We start from the raw sequence: 18,969 nt of genomic DNA, 5'->3' as shown, positions 1-18,969 counted from the left end.
AAAAAAAAAGCTAAAGGATGGTGCCCAGGCCCAGAGCTTAAACCTCAGCCTCAGCACTGAGACCCGCATCAAAGCCCTACCAGGCTGCCAGGCCTTTCCCTCTTGCCTGCCACAAGGCTGAGCAGCCTTCGAAGTCTCTCTACCTGGGGCATCTTCCTGTCCCTTTCTGGACACGACCCTCTCTTCAATGATTCAGCCTTTTGGGGGACGCATTCCACCATTGAGCCTCATCCCCAGACCACACAGCTGACTCCTAGAGCCTCTTGCAGACCACCCCCCCCCAGTCCCTAGGACATGTCCACATCCTTGTGGCCTGGCCTGCCCCCAGAAGACAGCCTGGGCCCCACTAGCAAACTACAGACAGACATTTGCAACACATTCATTGAGCCAGGCCCTGGTGTCTCACACCAGCCACCCTAGCTTCTTAGGAGGCTGAGATGTGAGGATCACGGTTCAATGCCAGCCCCTAGGAGCCAAGTCTATGAGACTCTTATCTCCAATTAAGCACCCAAAAAGCCAGAAATGGAAAGCTCAGGGACAGCACCCATGCTGTGAGTTCAAGGCCCAGGACTGGCACGTGCGCACACACACATGCACACACACCTACACACACACACACACAAAAACACAAAAAACACACTAGCTTGCCCTCAATTAGGAAAACTCCTTTGGCAAATATGAACCTTGCCATCATCGGCCAAGTGACCAGAAGCCTTGCACAGTGTGCAAGCTGCACCAACCCTGCTGCACCCCTGGATCACCTTCTAGGGGCTCGTTGGGCGTGCCATTGCTGTTGGCACTGGGAAGCCCAGGGAGAGGAGGTGGCGGAGGTCCTGGGACTGCAGCCGTGGTGGTGGCCAGCGGTGGCTCCTCCGGGGTGGAAGTGTCCTTCGGTCCAGCGAGGGGTGGGTCATCCAGGGCAGAGATGGCCGAGGAGATGCTCTCCTGTAGGTCCCGGTTCTTGGCCACGGAGTCTTCCTCATCGGAGGAGAAAGATGGCAGCGTCTCCAGGTTCCGCTTCAGCTCCTCGTCCAGCCGTTTGCAGGGCGAAGGGCAGCCAAGCCCCAGCCCCTCACTCTCCGCTGCCTCCAGCGCGCCGCCCAGCCCAAAGGCCCCAGCAGGCTGCGGATGCGGCACAGCGGGAGCGGTGGGTGGCTGGGGCTGCAGGCCTCGGGCTGGCACGGAAGGTGGCACACTCTTGGGGGGGCTGAGGGGGGGCGTCAGGCCTGCTTGGTAGAGCGGCGGGTGGCGTTTCCCCGACTTGAGGAAGTCCAGGAAGGAGGCCATGAAGCCCGACTTCATCTCCGGTTGCTTCTCCTCTACCTCCTTGATCTTGGCCTCAATCTTCTCCCGAGTCAGGCTGGAGTCCAGGCTGTTGTGGTCAGCGCTGGAAATGGCATCACCTGACGAGACGCCCAGACCCTCACCAGCCTTGGGCACAGACAGCTTGATCTAGACAGAAGGGTACAGGAGTTCAGGGTCCACAAGTTCGGACCCCAGCCTCCCTTCTCAGGCCCAGGAATACAAGCTCCTGGCCTGCCAGGGACTGTGGAATCCAGACCCCCTCTCCGCCCTCAGACCCAGGGATCCAGACCCCCTTCCTCCTCCCTCAGATCCAAGGGTCCACACCCCAAACCTTCCAGCCCCAGACCCAGGTTTCCAAACTCCAGCCCTCTTCCCTCAGACTGAGACCAGATCCCAGCCTCCTCCCTCAGACCCAGGGATCCAGTATCAGCCTCCTCTCTCAGACCAAGGAACCCAAAGTAACACAATCCAACCCTCTCCCTCAGAAGACTCTTCAAACTCTTTACTGCTAGCTAGTTCGAACCCCTAACCAGCACAAAGGATCCGGCTGTTTGTCCCCCATTAGGACCTGACCCTGCATTTCCCCTCCATCCCCACCTCCAGCCAGAGGTCAAGTTGAAACTCTCAAATCTCATCAGGTTAGCTTTGAAGCGCCACTCCCCCTCAGACTGAAGAGCACAGATTTTAGGGGCCTCCAGAAGCCCAAAAATGGAGGCCACACTGATGACAGCCTATTACTCTCCTTTGTGGATTCCCAAAGCCCAAGCCCCACCCACTTACCTTTAGTGGCTTCAGTGGCTCCAACCGAGTGGCTGCGGCCTCTTCAGCCTTCCGGCCTCGACCTCTGCCCCGCCCCCGAGGCTTCTTGGCCCCATCGCTGGCCATGGAGGCAGAGGCTGGTCCGGGGATGGTGGGACCCTCCAGAGGGCGGATGCGGGGCCGGCCCCGCGGCCGGGGAGGGCCATCCCGCTTGGCCTTGGTGGGCTTCCGGCCGCGGCGGCGAGGCCCGTCAGGACCCGGGTTGGGTGGGCAGAAGTCGATGTCGCCCAGGGGCGAGAGTGCTGGCCGCGATCGACAGCTGGACACCAGGTCGGGGAGGCGCCGGGGGTTGAGGCGGATGTCTGCAGGCACATCGGCCTTGTCCTCATCAGCCTCAAACTCGTACTCCTGGGCGTAGAGTTTCTTGGGCGTCTGGAAGGGGGGGTCTCGGCGTCGGAGGAGGTGGAAGGACGAAGTCTTGAGTAGCTTCTTTGGCTTGGTTGAGCAGAAGATGGGTGAGGTGAGGCCGCCCTTGGGCTCGGAGGCTGGCGGGGGGGGGGGAGGTGGGGGTGGCGGAGCCGCCTGATGGGGTCCACTCTGGATCAGGCCCAGAGGTTCGGCGTTGACAGTGGAAGGCAGTTCAGGGGGCTTGTTGGGGTCCAAGCCCAGTCCCGGAGTCTCCGGCCCTGCCCCTGACGCTCGAGCTGGGCAGTAAGGCCCGTAAGGATCGTAGGCTGGAGGTCCGGGAGGGGGCCCAGCGCCCGCCTTGGGGTCCCCATCATCCTCAGGCTGACCAGCCTTGCCATAGTCATCCGCTGCCCCGCCCCCAAACATCTCCTCCATGGTGGGGAAAAAACTGCGTTCCTCATCTTGGAGCAAGGAGTCCGGGAAGCAGATGGAGGTGAGAGGCACGAAGCGGGGGGCCTTGGGACCCTGCGGGCTGGGGCTCCGGTAGGCCCCCGCGGGATCTTTGCCCTCTGAGTTTGGGGGGCCCACGCCAGTGTCACCAGGCCCCGGGGGCAGTGGCTCCAGAGCCCCCAGCAATTCCTGCATGGCACCTGGCGGCTCCAGACTCTCGTCGGGGCGCAGCCGGGGGCTGCGGAGGTGAGCCTCGAGCTGCAGGGGCATGGGCGGCGGGGGTGGTGGGGGTGGCTGGGGTGCCCCGTCGCGGGTAGCTGGCTCCAGGAGGTGGACACCCACCTTGGGGGCGCTGGGAGAGGGGCTGGGGGCATGGCTGAGGACTGAGGGGAGCAGCTGAGGGGGAGGCGGAGGTAACACCAATGGGAGGTCAGGGCCTCCAGCCTCTAGGAGGAGGCCGTGGGGGGTGGGCTGGGTGGGCTGGCCGGTGGGAGGTGGGGGTGGAGGACTCTTCTGCAAGAAGGCCCCCAGCTCCTTGGCACCCGCCCCGTAGTGGACGACGGAGGTGGCCAGCCCCTCAGGGGTCTCGCCACCCCGTTCCGGGCCCTTCTTCTTCTCCTTCAGCCTCCCCAGGCCCAGCTCCAGGGCGGCCGTGGCGCCTTCATCCAGGCTGGCGCTGGTCCGGATGACACTCTGCAGGTGGTACCTCTGGGGGTCTTCCTTGGCCAACTCGTAGGGCGTACCTGGTGGTCCCCCGGCCCCACCACTTCCCCCAAGTCCCTTGGAGGCATCTGCCGCCCCGTCCTCGCCCACCAAGCCGTCCGCCCCTGAGGTCCGCGGGGGGCTGGGCGCCTGCAGGAGGTGCTGGATGAGGAACTCCTCATCCTCGGTGCGCTCGGCCGGGGGTCCCCCAGGGCCGGCCAGCAGCTCGGAGCCATCCCCCTTGCCCTTGTAGCCACCGGCTCCTGCTGCATAGCTGCCAGCTCCGGGGGGCGCCAGGAAGGGAGCCGAGGCTAAGACAGAGCTCAGATATTTGCCTGGGGCTCCAGGGGAGCCCACTCCAGGGGGGCGGCCAGTAGCTGGTGGTGACTGGAGAGGGCGGATGATGTGAGAGGGGCTGGCCTCCCCGCCGCCCCCCAAGGAGCCGGGCCCCCAGCCGCCTCCATGGCCTGAGAGGGCCGGGGAGTGGCCAGTGCTGTAGCTTAGCGAGGGGCTGGCAGTGGGCAGCCCCTGAGAGTGGGCAGCTGGCCCCGGGTACGGCTCGCTCTGCACCCCATACAGCTGCCCTTGAAGCTGATCTGGAGAGTAGCTCTGACAAGTGGCTAGGCCAGGAGGTGGGGGCCCACTGGGGGGCTGTGGGGGACCTCCAGAGTAGCCGGTGCCTTTGCTCAAGTCCTGTGCTTGGCCCCCGCCAAACCCCTGCCCGTAGGCCTGGGGTCCCAGAAGCCCTTGGGGCTGCCCAGGGGAATAGGCCTGGCCCCCAGCCCCGCCAGCCCCAGAGGTTTTCCCGGCGGCAGCAGCAGCATAGGCCCCCGCTGGCCCGCCTAGGCTCTGGCATTTGGGTGTGGCAGTTGAGCGGGGTGGCGGTGGCCTGTTGGCACCTCCAGTGGCAGCTCCGTAACCACCTTTGCCTGTCTTATAGCCGGGTGACTGAATGATGGGGCGATAACCTCCACCCCCACCCCCTCCACCCCCACTCCCGGCGGCCTCAGGGCCCGTAGCCCGGCCCGATGCCCCAGCTGTAGCCCCACTAGGCCCAGCCTTGCTGGGTTCACCAGCACCCGGGGAGGGCTCCCCACCACCTAGGGGACTGCAGGCCAAGTTGGCACGGTGACCCATGGAGGGGTAGCTGCCTCCACAGCTCAGGTAGTGCTGGAGGGCATGGGCTGGGGGTGGGGGCGGCGGGGGCTGGGCGCTGGCCGGCCGCTGGTAGTGTTTGATGACGGTGTCCTGGCGGGGCAGAGCCCGCTCGGAGGGTGGCGGGCCTGGGGCAGCCCCGGAGAAGTTATACAGTTGAGGGGAGGATTGTTCAGCGGCAGCCGCAGCAGCAGAAGAGGAAGCCAGCAGATTGAACTGAGTTGGGAGGTGGCGGGGAGGTGGAGGAGGATCTGGGGGGCCAGGACGGTAAGGAGGGGTCTGCGCTGGGCCAAGACCAGCAGGTCCCAGGACACCACCCCCCGCTAGGCGTTCAAAGCCCAACGAGGAGGGCACCGTGGGGGCCTGCGAGGGCTTCAGATGGAGCACGTCATGAGGGGACAGGAGCCCGTTGGCAGGAGGACTGAATGGGGGATCCTGGAGGCTGAGGGACGAGGGCACTGGAAAGGGGCGACTGCCAAAGGAAGCTGGGTGCTGGTAGGCCGACAGGGCAGAGGAGGACGGAAAGGTGCTGGAACCCGGTAGGGCGCCCGAGATGAAGAGCTCCGTGGGGCCTGGTGTGTGCATGGCTGGGGAGGATGGAGAACACTGTAGGTCAAAGTGAATCACAAACCAGTCCTACCTTAGCCCTCCAGGGCAGGTGCTTGGGCTTACCTGTTTGCCACGAGGGACTGCGGAACTGGGAGAGGAGAGAGGAGGCAGAAGGGCCAGGCTGGGGGCCCCGGGATTCCAGGGCCGAGATGAGATTCATGACGGAGGCGTCGGGCCCTGCTGAGCCCGCGTGGTGAAGGCCAGTGTCAAACAGTCCAGAGAGGCCTGGCCAGAGACAGGAGGCAGTCAGCCAGGTTGGGTGGGGGTTGAGAGAGGGGTGTTAGAGAGTAAAGAGAGAAAAAGGAAAGGGGCTGGATAGAACAGAAGGAAAAATCCAAACAGGAGAAGATGGGCAGAACCAAGCAAGCTGAGATAAGACCAAGAAAAGGAAAGACAAATGATTCAATAAAGCAGGATGGGGTACAATACAACTGTGAAGGACAGGTGGAAAATGACAGTGGAAAAGAAAAATTCAGATGTGACTGACCCCTAAGTAAGACTGGGGGTGTGTGGTGGTGGTGGTGGGGGAAACACCCAAGTATTTGGGCAATTACAGCAAGAAGGGGAAGTCTGCAGGACAAGTCGAAAGGAGTTAAGCCACAAGGAGAGGATCTAAACAAAAGATGAGGAGGAAGGTAGAGAAGGAATCAACCAGGAGGTCCAGGAACCTGACTGACAGTACAGTCTGGTGTGTTTGGGGGGGGGAGGGGGAGATGGAGGAGGGAATGGAAGGGTGACAGGGAGCAGGATCAAAGGAAGGGGAACTACTAGAGGGTAGGAGACAAAGCTAAAGGAGCCGAATCAGATAGTAGAGAAATCTTTTTTAAAAAGGGGAGGGGAGGAAGGATGGAAGGAAATGGGAGCCAATCAGAAAGAAAGGGAATCAGAGGGAAAATGAAAATACACAGAGCAAAGCAGCCAAGCAGATGGGGCGAAGCCAGAGGGGAAATGGACTTGGGGTGGGCTGGGGAGAAACAGAAAAGCCTGGAAGAGAAGGTGGGATTTGGGTCTGAAAGGTCGGGGCCAATTAGAAAAGAAAGGGGCGGAGCTAGGTACAGAACCGACGAATCGGGTGTGAAATTAAACAGGCACCAGCAGCTCAGAGGCAACCAATCAGAGGAAAGGTAGCAAGGGGCGGGCCCCGACACAACGCAGGGCCAATTAGGAGGGGTGGAACTTTCCGTAGCCAATCAGAGGCCACCGAGGGAGGGCCAGGCACAGCCTGGCGGGTCGGGCCGTACCTGCCGGGTGGTGGTTGGTGGCATAGCTTTGTAGTGGGTGGGGGGCCGCATAGGCCTGGCGGTGTAAGATGTCCGTCTCTGGGTGCGAGGTCCGGGAGCTGCCATAGACCAAGCTGCGGGGCAAAGGGGGAGAGATATCAGAATGTCATCCCAAGCTACCCCGGGGAGAAGGGAACTCAGGAAATCCTCAAGGAAGGGGGAACCTTCCAGCTGACGGGAGGGGTGATCCCAAGGAACCTTGGGCCCTATAGAGGAGAAGACAAGGGAACTGAGGTGCCCTTGTCGCAGAAGCAGCTCCCAGCCGAAGCGGGGGGGGGGGGGGAGTTGGATAGTCTCAAGTTTGCAAACACAAGCATGCACACCAAGTCCAGCAGTCAGAGAGAGAAAGCATCCGGAATTGAAAACGTGAAAGGCGTGGTCCTCTTACCCAGCCTTTCCTCCTCGTGCAGTTCCGACCCCGCCACCCCACCAGTGACAGATCATGGGGACAACCCCAGAGGGGTTGCACATGGATACCCCCCCATGCCGCAGGCAGCGTGAGCTCTGAACCTCATAGGTGCTGAGACAATTCAGGAGGAGATAGATTGCTCCCCAAAAAAGGCAGGAGGGGGTGGAGGTGGAGAGGAAGGGGGGGGGAGTACCAGATAACAAGTACAGACAGGAAGGCCATCCATCCCAGGGGTTGAGGTTCAAATGTAAGGGCCCTGGGAAGGCCAGGTATGTGTACAAACTGGTATCTAATTCACCCGTAGGGAAGAAAAGATATTGAGAGCAGTGCGGGGAGGGGGGGTGTCCCCACAAGGAAAATCCTGACACTGTGGGAACCCCAGGTGTGGGGGGAGGGGCTCAGGCGGAGGTGAAGAGTGAAGATGCGACACTAAGTATCGGGGAAGGGGGTGGGCAGAATGAACTCGCGGCCGGACCACGCTTGCACGGGGTCCACACACCCTCACATGGAAAACATCCCACTGTCCCCGTGAAGAAGCCCCAAATCCTAGCCCAGACTCAAGAGGGCAAAACACTGGGTGGCCTTAGCAACTCAAGATTCTCAGCTTTTTTGGGGGGGCTGTGGGAAGATGGGGGGAGTTAAAGGGGGTGTGTCCCAAGGCCAGACCCCCACACACACACCACACACACACACACACACACACACACAGAACCCTAGCTTAAGAAGGGGGCGGGGCCGCGAGCCCACTCTGCGCGGGTAATTTTTGTGGGGGGGGGAAGCCGACGAGTGACCCAACCTCGCTTAGTCCCGGAACAATAGGACCTGAGAAGGGGTACGCGCCCCCCCAAGTCTGTATTCTCATTCTCTTCTCCTTCCACCTTTGCAAGAGCAGAGCCCGGGCAGCAGGGGGGAGGGGTCAGCAAGCTGGGAATTCAAGGATGGTGGGGAAGGGGGGGGGGAGAGAGGTCCAGGCCTTGCTACGCCAGTTCCATCCCAACCGATTCAAGGAAGGCCTCCCCGTAGGAGATGGTTTCTGCACCCCTATTTTCCCGCTGCATTTCTCCTTTTGCAAGCCGCAGCTGGCTTTGGCGGAATTTGCAAACTGGGGCGGCGGCGTTGTTACCAAACCCAAGAAGGCCGCTCCCTGGCCAGCCGGAGGGGAGTTTGCGATGCACGCGCGTCGCTAGGCCGGCCCGGCCCGGCTAGGAAGAGGGGGGACCCCCCCTCCCGGACACACACACACACACACCCCTGGATCCCCTTCCTCCAAGCCACCCGCAGCTCCTTACCTAGCTTTCGCTGACCTCTCGTAACTCCATCCCGCCCCGGCGCCGAGCGGGTCCCCGAAGCCGGCGCTGGGGTAGTTCCTGTCCATGAATTGGCCGCGGTGGAAATTGGGGGGAGGGGGAGGGAGGGAGGGGGAGGGAGGGGCGCGCGCGCGCTCTCCTCCGCCGCCGCTCCCTCCGCTTTTTTTTTCCTCCTCCTTTTCTCTCTTTCTCTCTCTTTTTTTTCCCCTTTTGCAAAGCCGCCAAAGGCCCGGGAAGGCCCGGGGCGGGGAAGGGAGGGGGCAAGGGTGGAGAGGGGCGGGCAAGGAGGGGGGGGTGCAGCCGCGGAGCTAAGAAGGGGGGAAGGGGGGTTCCCCCTAGAGGAGGGAAGAGGGGGGGAGGAGGGACCCCGCTGTCTCCGCCTTTGCCCCGGCGCTTTGCAAGAGAGAAGGGTGGGCGCGCTCCCGGGAGGGAGGGGGCGTCCCGGGCGGCCCCGGGGTGGGTGCAGGCGCCGGGTGCTCGCTCTCTCGCCGCCGCTGCCGCCGCCGCCTCCTCCTCCTCTGCGCTCACGGTGCAGCCATCTTTGCACCAGGCGGCTGGGGGAGGGGGAGGGGAAGGGGGGCGGGCGGCGGGGTGTCTGGCTGCGCTCCGCTTCCTCCCACAATCCCGTGCAAAGGCAGAAAAAAAGAGAGAGAGAGAGAGAGGAGAGAGCGAGAGCGAGCTGGAGAGCCTGGGGGTGCAGGGCGCCTCATTCGTACCGAGAACCGGCTCGAAGCGCCCGAAGAACGCGGAGCTGCTCCTTCGTGGTTTCTTTTATTTTCTTTTATTTTTGCATTGTTTCAGTGCTTTTTTTTTTTCTGGTTTCCTCTCCAAAGGGATTTGAGGTCCACTCCGATCCCCCCCTCACCCGATGCCACACGGCTGTTTCACCCCCTCCGACACACACTGTAGTACACGCTGACAAACGTGCCCCCCCACCCTCGCCCTGGTTGCGGGGCACCCTGCGTGTGCGTGCCCTCCCCCACCCCCCGTGGCACCGGAGGGGCCGGGATCCAGTCACTTCTGGTCATCTTGCCCGGGGTTGGAGTCGGCAGGGGCGCACGGCTAATCGCAATGGGGTGGGGGGGAAGCTGGTGATCCCGGTGGTCCCGCGATCCGGGGGGCGCGCGAGGGAGGCAGATGCCCGTGCCCCGCGAAACACGTTGGCTGGGGACGTGCGTGTATCCGTACGCGACGGAAACACGTGGGCCAGGGGAGGCCTCGGGTCCCGCGACCCCCACGGCCCCCCCCATACCCGCCCCAAAGGAAAGCTCAGCTTTAGGAGTCTTTAAAAAAAAAAAACAACCACAAAACAATTGGGGCGGGGAGCTTATGGAGTCCAGTGTGAATCAGACAGGGGTACAACTTCGGGAGCCGGGACACCGAGGCAGCTCCTTACGGGGGTCTTCGGAGGCTGTAAGGACAGGGATACAGTAGTGAGCCAAAGACCCCCCCACACCCACATACACACACCCTCAACCGGGACCACCGCGACCCGCCCTTGGCGCTTGGGCCAATCCCAGAGCGTCTGGATACAAACCCCACCCTCCACGCCTCCGTCCTCCCCACGCAGGCCCCGCCCCATCCACAAGCCCCGCCCTAATTCCGACCACGCCCCCTCCGTCCACCCACAGTGCCCGCCTCCCCAGCACAAGCCCGGCCTCCCACCTGGAGTAAGGGGGCGGAGGCGCATCGTGAACCCCGGAGGCCGCCAGCGCCTGCTCATAGGTGGGGAGGCCTGGGGGTCGAGGTGGAGTCAGGGGCGTTGGAGGACTCAGAGGGCTGGTGAGCAAGGTCCTGGGGTCAGAAGAAGAGACAGTTAGCCAAGGGGACCAACAGGACAGAGGGGAAGAGGGAGGTAGCAGCTGTGGGTTACAAGAGTACTGAGGTGGAAGGGAGATGGACTAGAGGAAGGGAGGGTCACCTTCAGCCTAGCCCTCCGGGCAGAAAGGACTGGAAATGACAGACGGAAATCAACAACCACAGAGGCAGGCTTTCAGTTACAGACAGACACACATGCAGAGCAGGGACAGGCCTGGTACTAGTGAAAAGAGAGAGAGAGAGAGATTTTCTCAGACTTTTTTCCCCCTTTTGTTCCACTCATGGGACTCGAACTCAGGACCTAGGCACTGTCCATGAACATCTTTTGTTGTTGTTTTTGTCTTTTGTTGGCCATGGGGCTTGAACTCAGCCTGGGCCCTGTCACTCAGCGCTCCAACTCAAGGCAAGCACTTCACCACTTGAACCACAGCACCACTTCCTCCATGAGCATTTTTGCTCAAAGTTAGCACTCTACCACTTCAGCCACAGCTCTGCTTTAGGGTTTGGAGGAGGGTTTTTTGGTGGTTAATTGGAGATAAGAGTTTGATAGAACTTTCCAACCCTGGCAGGGTTCAAACCTTGATCCTCAGATCTCAGCTTCCAGAGTAACTAAGATTACAGGCAGGAGCCACCCACAGTTAGTTTATCTTGTTTTTGAGACAGTATCTTGATACATTTTTCCAGGCTGCCCTTGATTTCAACATCCTTCCACCTTCCCCTACTGAGTTGCTGGGACTTTTGCTGGGATTAAAGTCCGCACTACCACACCCTCCCTCAGAACTCTCATCCCTCCTTTCCCTCTCCACCTCCCCAAGTCCCCCTTACTCTTGAGGACTGAGACTGGGCTGCTGGCCTGGCCCCCGGCCTCGTCGGTAATGCAGATACCAAAAGGCTCCCAGCCCGGCCAATACGATGAGCAGGATGCCTGAAGTCAGCCCCACCGCCAGGCCTGCTACATCCACGCGGCCGCGACCTGTAGATGGGGTGGAAGGAGCCAAATGTTTCTGGACTAGCACATGCCAAAGGAGATCACTTCCTATTCCGATGGCCTCAATCAATTCACCTCACTCTTGTGCCCTTGGACCCTCACGACCAGAACTGAAGGTCAAATGGGTGTCAGCTTGGAGAAGCTTCTTACACAAAACAGTGACAGATGCCGCAAATAATAAGTTAGCATTTAGATACACAACAAATCATTTTTAGTGCCAGACTTATGCCTGTAATTGTAGCTTCTCAGGAGCCTGAGATCAGAGGATCATGGTACAAAGCCAGGTCTGGCAGGGAAAGTCTGTGAGACTCTTATGGCCAATGAACCACCAGAAAACCAGAAATGGCCCTGTGGCTCAAAGTGTCCAAGTGGTAGAGTGTTAGCATGGAGCAAAAGAGGTCAGGGACAACACCCAGGCCCAGTGTAAGTATATCCCATATACTGTTTGGGATATAGTTATACTTAAAAAGGACTCACTGTGTATGTGAAAGTTCAGTTTAACTAGGGTAGTGGAGCACCTAGGGGGTATGAGCTTCCACTCTGCACTCTGGTAGGCAGCTCCTATCAATCAGGAGACTAGAAAAAATTCACATAACAATGGAGGAATTTAGGGGCCCTCTTCCAATAACTAGGTATGCATTTGCAGTCATTTTTAGCAATCAAAGGGGGAACTAGGACCTTGGAACTTTAAGAGGCCTTGAAATGTGTGGCTGGAAGCATTTCTTTTGGCAATGGTTTCCCTCAAAGAATAAACCAATATCTTTGATCTACATATGTGTGTCTGGAGCTTGAACTCAGGGCATGGGTACTACCCTTAGCTTTTTTGGGGGGCGGGGGTCCAGTCTGTGGGGCCTGAACTCTGGGCCTAGGCGCTGTCGCTCAGCTCTTCAGCTCAAGGCTAATGCTCTACCACTTGAGCCATAGGGCCACTTCCGGTTTTCTGGTGGTTTATTGGAGATAAAAGTCTCATGGTATGCTGAGTGCTGGTGCTCACACCTATAATCCTAGTTACTCAGGAAGCTGAGATCTGAGGATCATGGTTCAAAGCCAGCCCGGTCAGGAAAGTCCGTGAAACTCTTATTTCCAATAAACCACCAGAAAACCGGAAGTGGCACTGTGGCTTAAGTGGTAGACTGCTAGCCTTGAGCTGAAGAGCTGTGAGACAATGCCCAGCACCAGAGTTCAAGCCCCGAGACTGACAAAAAAAAAAAAAAAGAAGAGTCTCATGGTCTTTCCTGCCTGGGCTAGTTTTGAACCACAATCCACAGCCTTCCAAGTAGCTAGGATTACAGGCGTGAGCCACGTGCCACCGTCACCAGGCTTAGCTAGGATTATAATGGGTGAGCCACCAGCACCCAGCAAACCCCCAGCTTATAAGCGCCTTGTAAGAAAAGTGCACTGAGAGGAGAAAATCATCTCAATATGTGCAGGTGGCAGGTGGAATTCAAGGAGCCACTAGGTTTCTGTAGGGCTGCAATGAAGAAGATTCCAATTTGAAGATGCCAGGTCAGATCTAGAGCTCGTTACTAAGGTGCATCCACCCCTAGCAACCAGGCCAGGAGGGGATGGGGGGGGGTCCTCTGTCTGGCAGGAGGCCTTGGGTCATCCAGTTAGGTATGGTTGCTAGGGAGCAGCACTCCTTAGCAACCAGGCCTCTCAGCATCTGGGATAGGGCTATGGGGGAGGGGAAGCCAGCCAGGTACTGCTTCTGGCTTCCTCTTTCTGGCCTGGTCAGGCCCCGTTGCTAAGGAGCAGCCCCCCTTAGCAACAAGGCTGCAGCCAAGATGGGGCCTCCCAACTCAAGAGGAGGGGCTAGGAATAGGCAAACTGGACAGGTGAAGATGGCCAGGCTTCCTGCCCTGGTCCTGTTGCTAGGGGGGAGCCCCCTAGCAACCAAGATGCTTGATGTGGCTGAGACTCTGGATTGCAAAGAAAAGCTCAAGTGGGTTTCCCTTTCCTCCACCAGCCGATCCCCCCCTTCCTGGGGACTTGGGGCCTCCCTTGAATGTCATTCCAGTCTGGTGGATTTCTTAGAGGCTATAGTGTCAAGGAAGCCTGGGATTGGGGGGACAGACAGAGCCTCGTGTGAGCTGGGGTGCCTTAGTGACAGGGTGAGAGAGTCTCAGTCTTACTCACCTCCTTTGCCATTATAGGTATAGGTTTCCCAAAAGCGCTCCTGGAGAGAGATGAGGGGAAGAGAAAGAAGAGGCAGCTATTGATCAGAGTGATTTGCATCTTCCCCAAACCAGCCCACCCTGATTTGAGACACCCCCACACCCCCCCCAAGAGGGAGGAAAAGGCTAGGATGCCCCACCCAGAGCTTGGAGAACAGCTGGATCCCAAGGTCGAAGAAAGGCTCTTACTGTCAATGTATTGTCCTCAAAATACTCTCTGGCCTCCTCCCAGGAACATTTCTCCTCCATACATTCCCGCTCCAGGTTCCCTGGAGTGAACAGCTCCAGGTCCCAGTGATTGGCTCGTGGAATCCGCCTGTGGCTGCTGCCCAGGAAGCTCTGGGCATGTGGGGAACCCAGAAAGACTTCTGGGCCTACAGACACAAAGGTCAGAAAAACAGAGAGTCCCTAAGAGGCCTTAAGAACGTGAAAATTATGGGATCCTGTGGGGCGCTGGTGGCTCACACCAGTAATCCTAGCTACTCAGGAGGCTGAGATCTGAGGATCATGGTTCAAAGCCAGCTTCAGCAGGAAAGTCTGTAAGACTCTTATCTCCAATAAACCACTCAGAAAACTAGAAGTGGCACTGTGGCTCAAGTGGTAGAACGCTCACCTTGAGCTGAAGAGCTGAGGGGCAGCACCCAGGCCCAGAGTTCAAGCCTCACGACCAACATACATACATTCATAAAATTATGGGGTCCTAGGGGAAGAAGTTGGTGTCCGAACTCCTGGTTCTGAAGGAGGAGAGCTGAGGCCTGGACTCCTGGGTCTGAGGGAAGAGAGCTAGAGCCTAGGCCAGTGGGTGTCTAAGAAGACTGGGACCTGGTCTCTAGGGTCTGTGGGATGATGACAGGATTTAGCCTCATAGGTCTGAGGGGAGAGTGTTTGGGAATGCATTCCTAGATAACAGAGGGAGGTGACTGAGATCTGGATCCCTAGGTATGGATTCCCAGGAGGAAGAAAAGAGATGAAGAGCCAAATCTCATGGGTCAGGGCGCACCCACACACTCACCTTGTTTTTGCTCCGCGCTAGATGAGTTATCAAGGCATGTGGTCAATCCCAAATAGAGCAGTAACAGGGAAGGGTGTCCCCTCATAATTTATGGACACCTAGAATTTGTGGTATCATCAAGATTACAGGAGCCTCTGTCTCTGGGGTATGGGGCAAGGCCTCCCTTCCTGAGCTCTGTGATTGATTGAAAATAGCAGCAGACACTTACATAGCCCGTAGCCTGTCGATCTTTATGAACACATTGTAATTTTTACCACAAACCTGTTATTCCCATTTTATGGATGAGGTATATAAAGCTCTGAGTGGTACAACAGCTTGCCCCCAATTTACATGTGGAAATGTCACCAGAGATGAGTATGAAGGGAGGACCTCCTATTTCTACCACTTGATCTACAGAACCCTGCACCGATTAATGCACACAGTAAGGTCTTTTCCTTCCAAGGAGGTGCACTTGTGATCCCAGATTCTTTCCTTCCTGTCAATTTCCACCTCAGCCTAGCTGCCCATTGTTATATCACCCTCAGCGATCAAAGATTACAGGAGAGGCAAGGTCCTGTATTTCTGGATCAGAAGCTATATGGGGAGGCAGACGTCCTGGACTCCTAGGTCTGGGGTCCAAAACATCTAAGCTCTCTGAAGGGTGGGAGGTCAGGATACCTGGGTATCCAAGTCAAGCTGTGTCCCCGGGGATGTTTACTTACCTGCCCAAACCTGTAAGTACTGCCCTTCCTCTTTTAATGTAGACCTCCTTGGCTAGCTGTGACCAGCTGTGAGGGGGGGGTAAGGGAGAGGGGAGGGGGAAAGGAAAAGGAGGGGTACTTCACTCTCGGTAACCAGGCCGGTTCCCGGTCTCTGGCAGAGGGGCGGAGCTTACAATTACCTGTCCTGGGCGGGACTCAGGTAAGGGACAAAGTATTTAAAGGAACCTTAGGATGAAAGGGCCCCAGGGAGAGCCCCATAAAAAAGCCAGGATAGTAAAATCTGCGTTTCCCGAGGGTGATTTGAAGATTTGAACGGTTTTTTTCTTCAGAATGACCTCTTGCTCTATCTATCAAAATAGGATCAAAGTCTTCTTGTCTCTGGAGATGCACCATGAAAAATGGCTCATATACTTGGGGAAGCAGATATTCTCATCTCTGGGGGGAAATCGTTAGTTCTAAACCTCTACCAGGGAGAGACAACGCAAAGCCTAGCAATCAAGCTCAGGAAATCATCCCCACTGCAAAATGCCTAGTACATACGAAGCGTTCCCCACATTCGCGCCAGTTTCACTAACCGGAACCTTCGAGTTGTCACTCCCGTTTCCGGAGGGAGGAAGAGAAGAAGAGACGAGAAACCGGTTCGGGCAGAGCACCTCCACAGCTAGGGGCAGCCTCACTTCCGTTCTCCTCTGACGGCCGGAAGTGGGCGTGGCGTGGCGGGTAAACAGCATTTCTTCCGGTGTCGGCGCCCACTGGAGGGAGCGACGACGGAACGAGTAGTCGTGTGTGAGGTGAGTTGCGGATATTGAGGGGATAAAGTCGCTGAGTTCCCTTCCCACGGGGTTCTGAGGGACACAGGGCAAGATTTCGGGTTCCCGAGTCCTAGTTGGTCATTAGTAGAGCTTTCCGGATGCGACAGGTTTGAAACGGAACTACATCTCCCAGCATGCCCGGGACTAGCCGACCCCTGCGTCAGCGCTCTGCAAACGCGGTCGCTTAGCGTTAGGTCCAGATCCCGCTAAAGCGGGGACTGGGACCCAGGGGCGTCTAACAAGTGGGATTTGAGGGAGTGGGGGGAACACCTTTCCTGGCTTCAGTTTCTCAGATTGTGGCGGTTCCCTTCGGGGTGGTAAGGGCTAATTTGTGTGTGTGCTGGTCCTGGGGCTTGAACTCAGGGCCTGGGTGCTGCCTCTCCTTTTTTTTTTTTTCTACCACTTGAGCTACAGCTCTACTTACAGGCTTTATGGTGGTTAATTGGAGATCAGAGTCTCACGGACTTTCCCGCCCAAAGCTGGCTTCTAACCGTAATCCTCAGATCTCAGCCTGCTGAGTGGCGAGGATTGCAGGCGTGAGCCTCCAAAAGACTTAAATGTTTTCCATTGTGGAACTTGGATTTAGACAGAAGCAGCGTGGTTTATGTGATTGAGACAGGATCTGGTTATGTAGCTCAGGCTAGCCTGGAACTCAGCCTCCTCCCCAGTGCCGGGATTACGGGCATGTACCACCACATGCTTCACTACATTACTGTTTCCTAATTTAGCCTTTTGAGATATAATTTGTATAATACGTACCTTGCCCACTTGGAGGGTATAATTCAGTGGTTCTTATTATATTCACAGAGTTGTGTAGCCATCACCACTATCAGTTTTGGAAATCCAAGATCATTAGCAGACATTCCACCTTTCCTTTCGGGCTTAGCGTCAGCTACTTTCAGTCTCTGCAGATTTTTGTGTTCTGTTGTTGTTATTGTTAGTTTGTGAAAGGATCCTTCACATCCATCCCAGAGGACCACCCAGAAGCAAGCAGGCATTAGAGGGACCATGTTTCCCAGGAGAGGGATCACATGGCACCTGTCCCTATTCAGGTAGCCGGAGGGTCTGGGTGGGTCTGGGTGAAGGAAATGAGGTAGGTGGGTGTTCAGGTGAGTCTGGGCAGAGAGAGGAAGTGGCCAGCTGTATGGCAGGGAGGAGCTCAGGTATGGGTGGAGCTGAGGACCAAAGGTAGGTATAATGCTAACAGTTTGTTTTGCCAGTCTTGGGGCTTGAGCTCAATGCCTGAGCACCATCCCTCAACTTCTTTTTGTTCAAGGCTAGTACTCTTCAATTTTGGCGACAGCACCACTTCAGGCTTTTTCTGTGTATGTGATACTAAGGAATGGAACCCAGGGCTTCATGCATGCTAGGCAAGCACTCTAGCACTAAGCCACATTCCCAGTCCGTGTGTGTGTGTGTGTGTGTGTGTGTGTGTGTGTGTGTGTGTGTGTGCACATTCCCAGTCCGTGTGTGTGTGTGTGTGTGTGTGTGTGTGTGTGTGTGTGTGTGTGTGTGTGTGTGTGTGTGTCCTGGCTTGAACTCTGGGCCTGGGCACTGTCCCTCAGCCAGCTCAAGGGAAGCGCTCTACCACTTGAGCCACAGCGCCATTTCTGTTTTTCTGAGTGGTTTATTGGAGATAAGAGTCTCACAGACTTTCAGGCCTGGTCTGGCTTTGAACCTCAGATCTCAGCCTCCTGAGTAGCTAGAATGGCAGGCGTGAGGCACCAGTGCCTAGCGTTGTGTTTTGTTTCTGTTTTTGTCTTTTGCTGGTTGTGGGGCTTGAATTCAAGGCCTGGGTGCTGTCTCTGAGCCTCTTTGCTCAAGGCTAGTACTCTACCACTCAAGCTACAGGGCTGTTTCTTGTTTTTGAGTGGTTCATTGGAGATAAGAGTATCACAGGGACTCTGCTCCTGTTGACTTCCAACCATGATCCTCAGATCTCAGCTTCCTGAGTAGCTAGGATTACAGGTGGGAGCCACCAATGCCTGACCCAGCTCTATTTTTATTCTGAAATACTCTTAAGATATCTAGGCTGTCCAGGTGCAGGTGGCTGATGCCTGTAATCCAGCTACTCAGAAGGCTGACTTCTGAGGATTGTGGTTCAAAGCCAGCCAGGCAGGAAAGTCTATGAGATTGTTATCTCCAATTAATTTGTTTGACCAAAAAAGGGCCAATGACAGCACCCAGGCCCTACAAAGTTCAAGCTCCAGGACAAGCACAAAAAAAGAAAAAAAGCCATCTAGGCTGGTCTTAAACTGTCTGTCCCAGGCAGGCCTCAAATGCTCAGTCCTCCTCTTTCGCCTCCCAGGTAGCTTCCATTAGAGGCCACTACTACCATACTCTGCTTTCAATCATTCCTTTCCTGTTAGGATTCTTACCCCCAAGAGAATATATACAACCTCCCCTTCCCCCCCCAGGCCCCCCACCCCCCAAACTCCCCCCCCCCGTCCCTATCCCTCCCACTCATGGAGGCAATATTTCCCATCTGTGGGGACTCTGCTCTTGGAGGCAGGACACCAGCCAGCAGAGGCTCCCGCTGCCAAATACCGTGGAGGGTCAAGGCAGTTGACAACTAAGAATAGAGCGGGGAATCTGGCCATGAGGTCAACATGACCTTCATGAGTGACAGTTGGGGGGCATGGGGGGAGGCGGAAGCCAGGGGCCTGGGCTGGGATGTGGGTGGCACTTGGGTGAGGGGAGGCAGCAGGTGCTAGACACTTACTCCCGTGGTTTGGGGGCTGGGAATGTCAGGGGAGGGAGCAGGGGTCATTAGGGGGGCTTTATCAAGGTTGGTTCTTTACCAACACTTGTGGCCAACTTGCTGACACACTGACCAGAAACCACACTTGTTCTTATTTTTTTTTTTTTGGTCCAACTAGAACTCAGTATCTGATGTTTTTACTCATTGGCTGGTGTTCTACCAACTGAGCCATGCCTCCAGCCCCAAACCACACTTTTTGGGAACTTTTCCTTGGGTGATAAAGATGTTCACCACACTCAGGGTGAGGGTTCAGAAGTGTACACGTTTATAAAGGGCTGTAGCAGGGTGTGGTGGCACATGTTACTTAGGAAGCAGAAAC

At 57.1% G+C, this 18,969-nt stretch overlaps 2 protein-coding genes across 5 annotated transcripts in view; both read right to left on the bottom strand.

Moving 5' to 3' along the window:
- The window catches only part of Prr12 (proline rich 12), a 25,076-nt gene extending 16,624 nt beyond the window's left edge, over positions 1-8,452 (bottom strand). The window contains exons 1-5 of the mRNA XM_013027667.1: positions 8,367-8,452; positions 6,630-6,742; positions 5,452-5,613; positions 2,086-5,366; positions 762-1,452 (exon numbers count right to left, since the gene is read on the bottom strand). Of these exons, the coding sequence (XP_012883121.1) occupies positions 762-1,452; positions 2,086-5,366; positions 5,452-5,613; positions 6,630-6,742; positions 8,367-8,452 (4,333 nt within the window). The remainder of the gene's footprint in view (positions 1-761; positions 1,453-2,085; positions 5,367-5,451; positions 5,614-6,629; positions 6,743-8,366) is intronic.
- A 748-nt stretch (positions 8,453-9,200) lies between these two features.
- On the bottom strand, positions 9,201-15,725 carry Prrg2 (proline rich Gla (G-carboxyglutamic acid) 2). 4 transcript variants are annotated; one of them, XM_013027740.1, is made up of 8 exons: positions 15,653-15,721; positions 15,078-15,143; positions 14,377-14,474; positions 13,554-13,738; positions 13,327-13,366; positions 11,028-11,175; positions 10,050-10,178; positions 9,201-9,795 (listed from the first exon to the last, which is right to left on the bottom strand). In XM_013027740.1, exons 3-8 carry the CDS (start codon positions 14,459-14,461, stop codon positions 9,777-9,779), a joined length of 606 nt encoding a protein of 201 aa, XP_012883194.1. In that variant the 5' UTR covers positions 14,462-14,474; positions 15,078-15,143; positions 15,653-15,721; the 3' UTR covers positions 9,201-9,776. The 4 variants fall into 4 exon arrangements, with proteins under 4 accessions (XP_012883194.1, XP_012883195.1, XP_012883196.1 ...); XM_013027741.1 differs by lacking the exon at positions 15,078-15,143 and having other exon boundaries at positions 15,653-15,725; XM_013027742.1 differs by lacking the exons at positions 15,078-15,143; positions 15,653-15,721 and adding an exon at positions 15,618-15,648.
- Between the last annotated feature and the right edge of the window lie 3,244 nt (positions 15,726-18,969).

This window comes from Dipodomys ordii, unplaced genomic scaffold (genome assembly GCF_000151885.1).
Source record: "Dipodomys ordii isolate 6190 unplaced genomic scaffold, Dord_2.0 Scaffold105, whole genome shotgun sequence".
NCBI lineage: Eukaryota > Metazoa > Chordata > Mammalia > Rodentia > Heteromyidae > Dipodomys > Dipodomys ordii.
The sequence above is the reverse complement of the archived record's forward strand: the minus strand, read 5'-3'. Positions and strand labels throughout refer to the sequence as shown.

What these genes read in the sequence shown, in the direction of transcription:
- Prrg2 (XM_013027741.1), bottom strand. Translation starts at nt 14,461, where the DNA reads ATGAGGGGACACCCTTCCCTGTTACTGCTCTATTTGGGATTGACCACA. An exon ending in TTGAGGACAATACATTGACA is followed by an intron (nt 13,367 to 13,553) that starts GTAAGAGCCTTT and finishes ATCTCTCTCCAG; the next exon opens with GAGCGCTTTTGGGAAACCTA. An exon ending in CCCAGTCTCAGTCCTCAAGA is followed by an intron (nt 10,179 to 11,027) that starts GTAAGGGGGACT and finishes TTCTGACCCCAG; the next exon opens with GACCTTGCTCACCAGCCCTC.